This window comes from Petaurus breviceps, unplaced genomic scaffold (assembly GCF_028583685.1).
Source record: "Petaurus breviceps papuanus isolate PSGF00001 unplaced genomic scaffold, PetGlider_PUasm1.0 140, whole genome shotgun sequence".
Lineage (NCBI taxonomy): Eukaryota > Metazoa > Chordata > Mammalia > Diprotodontia > Petauridae > Petaurus > Petaurus breviceps.
Window position 1 is genome coordinate 53,906,232 of NW_027185698.1, and position 6,000 is coordinate 53,912,231.

General features: G+C 42.9%; 1 protein-coding gene across 1 annotated transcript in view; it reads left to right on the plus strand.

Moving 5' to 3' along the window:
- ABCC8 (ATP binding cassette subfamily C member 8) overlaps positions 1–6,000 on the plus strand; it is a 124,552-nt gene that overhangs the window by 109,842 nt on the left and 8,710 nt on the right. Inside the window, exons 35-37 of the mRNA XM_069073238.1 lie at positions 334–442; positions 3,140–3,243; positions 4,228–4,361. Of these exons, the coding sequence (XP_068929339.1) occupies positions 334–442; positions 3,140–3,243; positions 4,228–4,361 (347 nt within the window). The remainder of the gene's footprint in view (positions 1–333; positions 443–3,139; positions 3,244–4,227; positions 4,362–6,000) is intronic.

Below are 6,000 nucleotides of genomic sequence, written 5' to 3' on the forward strand. Positions count from 1 at the left end.
TTTCGAACACCCCCAACACAACACCCTCTGACTGCCCTTCATCACACACAACTCACTCCTTATAGAAAGGACGAATTCTCACTGCTGCACCCCTGCCCGCAAAATCACTCTTCCACTGTGGGGAGCTCTGTCTGTTTGTCTGTCTAACTAGGTAATAGATGCCCCAGGTTGTATGTCGGGTTTGAATGTTTCTATGACACTCACAGCCTCAATATAGAGGGTCAATCACATGGCCTGCCCCTGCTTCCCAGCTAGGTCCCTTCTACCCAGGCAAGTTGACCTCCCAGTACTAGGTGCAGTCCCCCTGGGTGAGTTGACCCTTGGTTAATACAGGGAGGATCGTTATCGATGACATTGATATTTCAAAGCTGCCCCTGCAGACCTTGCGATCCCGACTCTCCATCATCCTCCAGGATCCCATCCTCTTCAGTGGCACCATTCGGTGAGTAACACCCCAGGGGAGGCCCAGGAAAGACCAGAGATGCTGCTGTAGGGGAAATAGCTCCCCCCAACCCAGGAACCTCATGGTGTTCACAGAGTTCCAGAATGGACCCTGGTCTGGAAATCAAGAGTTTTCTAATACTAGGGTCAAGTTGTATAACCTTGGAAATGTTCCTTCCCTTCTCTAGAGGTTAGTTACCTCATCTATAACATGAGGGCATTGGACTACAGCTCTCTTTCCCAACCCAAAAATATGCTGCAGACAATCAATAATGCCCTCCACAGCCTCAGTAGCCAAGAGGGTGGGGACAAAGAAAGAAAGAGTAGGAATAAGACAGCAAAAAGAAAAGCCAGGTACAGGAAGAAGGAGAAAAGGAAAGATGAGAAGATTATTTTTAAGATCTTAACCACAATTTTGTAAGTGTTAACTACATTTTAACTTTGATTTTTACTACCCCAATTGAAAAAGAAAAGAAAAAGATAACCATTGTAACAAATATTCATAGTCAAACCAAATAAATTCCCACAGTGGCCATGTCCAAAAATCTGACTCATTTCATATCTTGAGTCCATCATCTTTCTGTCAGGAGCCGGGTAGCATGCTTCATCACCATTCTCTGGAATCAGGGTTAGTCATTGAATAAAGTTCTTCAGATTTTCAAAGTTGTTTTTCTTTATAACACTGTTGCTATTGTATAAACTGCTTGGCTAGTTCTTCTCACAACATTCTGCATCAGTTCATACAAGTCTTCCCAGGTTGCTCTGAAAATGCATTGATTGATTTGCCCAGGTTCATATAGTTAGTATCTGAGACAGAATTCAAACTTGGGTCTTCCTGATTCCAAATCCAGTGCAGCCTTGTTGGTACTAGAGTAAGTTGGCTCAGCTGACTAAAATTAAGTCTTTGGATGATGATAGGTTTGGCCTCATGCTTTCTTCTACTTCCTAGGACAATTCTGCTATTTTTCAAATGGAAAGTAGTGACTGTCTACTCCTCTCACTCCCTGCAGCAACTATCTGTCTAGTCCTCAGGTCCAAACTCCCAACCCTTGGGGTCCATGTCCCATCAGAACCCAGGACTCTTCTTCCAGGTCAGCTAAGAGGTTGTACTAGATAACTTCTGATGTCCCTCCCAGCCCTGAGATTCTGTGCCTTTGTGATTTCTATCAACAATTAAATTTTTAGTGAACCCTTACTGAAAGTTCCAAAACATTCACCTATAATCACAACTTTCAGGTTTTTGCACTTCTTCCCCCCTCCATACACACACACACACACACACACACACACACACACACACACACACACACCAGTGCCTAACACTATGTTGATAGTCCTTCATTTGTTTTCTCATTCAGCAAAAATCTTCTAAAGATCTACCAGAGAGATGCTATGAGAGGGTCAGAGGCACAAAGATGAATTAAGAAATAGTTTCTGCACTGAAGGAGTACATAGTTTCATTGAAGAGATGAGATATGCACATCATCTGTCATAGGCAGGCAACATGTCAAACTTTGGTGTGAACCCTAAGTTTCTAGCCTATCAGTTTTGAAAAAAAGGTGACTGGAAAATTGGGAGTTGCTTGAAGCCCCAAGGCCAAAAGGACTTTCAGGAGGAGAGTCCTCAGCCCTCCACATCAGAAGCCACTCCTTAGAGCTCCAACTTAGCCAGTGCAAAGACCAGAACAGTATTGGTCTGAAACAAGTTGAAAGGAAAGGAGAAGCTGAGGGATCAGCAGCAAGCATTCAAAAGCACCCAAGATGGCAGGGACCTCCATGGTCATCTATCCAAGCAGGAATCCCCCTGACAACACCCTCCTTGAGGGGTCTGCTTGAAGACTCCAGTGATAAAGAAATCATTCCTCCAGAGGCAACACATTCTACTTTGGGGCAATTCTGATTGTGAGCAAGTTGTTTTGTTGTGTCAAACAGAAAGCCAGCATCTCTGTGACTTCTACCATGGAGTCTTAGATTCTGCCCTCTAGGGCTTAGTAAATCAAATTTTATCTCTGTTCTTGGGCTCAGTGAAATAAACTTAATTTCTATTCTATATGATGGCCTCTCTTCAAATACTACAAGACAGCTGCCATGTTTCCCATCTAAATTTTGACTTCTCCAGGTTGACCATATCCAGGTCCTTTACAAGGTCCTGATGTTACAGTCTTCAGTCTTAATGGTGCCATAAAATGATCAAGGGATTTAGAGTGAGGTCCCGAAGACTCTAAGATCAAATCCTAGTGCTATGTAACAAGGGACAAATCTCTTCAACTTTCTGAGTTTCAGTCACCTCATCTGTAAATGAAGGGGTTGAACTAGAGACATGAGTTAAGGGTCAGGAAGGTAAAAGAGGGTCTTCCCCTGGGATGGGGTGCTTGGAGGATCACTTCTAGCTCTAAATCTATGAACCTGTGAACTATCCTTGTCACCATTCCCTAAATGTGTATACATTTATACATCTTACCTATCTATTCCTAAAATATAGTGCTCAGAACTGAGCACTACAGATGGGGTCCGACCAAGACCCAGAAGTCCCTCCCTGCTGATGTCATCCAGAAGAGGATTTCTGATCTTGGGGCAAGATCTCTCATTACCTTCCTGACCCCAGCCCTGGTCCCACTCTTTGCAGTGTCCTTGGGTTGGGTGGAGCTGGGCCAGGCCACTCACTGGCCATTCATTGGGGTCTCTGTGCTGCTCTGCAGGTTTAATCTGGACCCGGAAAAGAAGTGCTCGGACAGTACCCTGTGGGAAGCCCTGGAGATTGCCCAGCTAAAGCTAGTGGTGAAGGCACTGCCCGGGGGGCTAGGTAACTGTGCCCACCCCCACTCCCCAGACTGACTTTCTGCCAAGATGGGGAGGAGTCCTGGTTCTGTGAGGGCTATGCTGAGTCAGTCTACATGAAAGCTTGGGAACAGATTCATCTGCTCCCCCACAAATATCTCACACATACACAGCCCAACTCTTCCCTATAATAACCACTAAATCTCTGCTTCAAAGCCTGGGAGCATTGGGCATATCAAAGAGATCCAAATTTCTTGATAGTAATGAGTGAACTCTTCTATTGATAGTTCCACAACACTCCTGGACCCATTGTTTCTCCTACCCGATCTCTCACCCTTGTCCCATACCATTCATCTATCCTTCCCTGGAACCCTGGGAATGGGGAGAGGGCAGGGGGCTGAGTAGTATCCCCATATTACATGCAAGGCCAAGAGATGGAAAGTACATGCCTTAGGCTAGAGAGCGATAGAGTCAAGACTGGCTTTGCCCACACAACAGTTGGGCCCTCAAACAACCAATCAATTCATCCAGAGTTATTACAGCCAGGTAAAAGGTAGGGCTAGACTAAGGTGTGCTTCAGAAACAGCTCTCTCTCCTTTCTTTCCCACATCACAACACAACCTAGGGCCCCTGAAAGCAAGGTCACACCAGTTCTCAGTGACAGAAAAACCATCTAGTAACCAACGATCAACCCATGGAAAACATACATATTCATTCTTTCAGAAGCATTTATTAAACACCTGCTCTACACCAGGCAATGAAGATGCAAAAACAGAAATGAAACAGTCCTTGAGGCAACACACATCTATAAGAATATCCAATAAATACAGTACTTGTGGTAGAAGGAGGGCACTAATAATTGGGGGGAAGGGTCAGAAAGGGCCTTTCATAGGATAGTTGTACTTTACTTGTGCCTTGAAGGAAAGGAAGATGGCAATTCTAAGAAATGGATGTAAAGTCATACACACACACACACACACACACACACAGAGTCATTGCTCTTTTACAGATGCCATAGTCACGGAAGGTGGGGAGAATTTCAGCCAGGGACAGAGGCAGCTCTTCTGCTTGGCAAGGGCCTTTGTGAGGAAGACAAGCATCTTCATCATGGATGAGGCCACAGCTTCCATCGACATGGCCACGGTCAGTCTTGGGGGTCTAAGGTCAGTCCTAGATGGTGATGGTTGGGGAGTTGAGAGGAGGGAAGAAAAGTTGTTATACAAAATAGAACTTAACCCATAATGTGGGTATTTAAAAACAGAATAGATGTGTTATGGAAATGAGATGGAGAAGATAAAATGAGCTCTAGTGTTCCAAGTTCATGCACATATGTATACAGGGATGCAGACATGCTCCATGCCATCATTAGCCCTGACTGGCACATGGTAGACCTTTGATAAATGCTTGTTGGTTTATTGAATGAGTGTTGATGAAACAAACAAAAAAAACTAGCAGTGCTTAGTACTAAGTAGCCCTTTTCTACTTCCAGAATGATGACTAAAATGGTGGAGAGTATGATATTAAGTACTATTGAGTACAGTTTTTTGTGCCACCTGTAAAATTTAACTATAGGTGCTACAAGTGAGCAGTCTTTGCCCAATGACCAGCAAATTGTTGTTACCATTGGACAAACTCAGTCACATCACTATCAATATTCTCATAACACCAAAAAATAAAGGACGGTTGAAGGTGACTAGAAGGCTGGTTCACAGGGTCTTCTTGGAGAGCCAACAAATGAGTTAGCATATTTGCTTTCAACATGTGCCCAAAGTCATCAAGAAATATCATTTCATGGGAAGTTCACGCTTAATGTGCTCTTAAAATACTCCTGTTAAGCATAAGCAAAAAGACTATCATAAAACTGTGGTCTATGCACCAACATTAATTGCAGAAGATGAAAAGGTGGAGAAAGTCTATGAAGACTTTCAACAAGAGAGCCTCCAAACACGTATATATATATATATATATATATACACCTAAATATATTCGATACCTAAATATGAAGATGGACATAAAAGTCTGTGGCAAAAGTATGTTTGGACAATTTGATTCAGGTTTGAGAAATGAAAGAGGTCAGACATGTTGACTACCCAGAAGCCTTACACTTATATGTTTTTTGGGGGGGGGGTGTTTCTTTGTTTGTTTTTTGCCCTTTGGGGGGCAATTGGGGTTAAGTAACTTGCCCAAGGTTACACGGCTAGTTTGTGTGTGTGTGTGTGTGTGTGTGTGTGTGTGTGTATTAAGTGTCTGAGGCCAGAACTAAACTCAGATCCTCCCAACTCTGGGGCTGTGCTTTACTCACTGCACCACCTAGCCGCCCCTACACTTATATGATATTAATGTTTCCCTTTCCAATTTATTGGTGCTTTTTTTACATTTTTTTTATTTTTACATTTTTACAAGCATTTCCTGATACTCCCCACTCACTACCTCCCTCCCCCACTATTGAAATCTCCTATATAACAAAGAAAAAAGTTAAGAATAACAAGGCAACCACATCTGACAACATATAGAATACCCCATTTCCTCTTTACTGGAAGGAGGGATGGGTGTTTCATCCTTTGTTCTTCAGAACTAAGATTGTTTATTGCAATTAATCTGAGTTCAACTGCCTTCCAGTGTTGTTTTTTTAATACTATAATAGTCTGTGTATATTGTTCTCTGGGTTTTGCTTTGCAAATATTTTATTTGAGAAGAAAATCTAACAAGAACTGAACAACATCAATAGAGAGAAGAAAAAGTATGGAAGAAGAAGAAGAAGAAGAAGAAGAAGAAGAAGAAG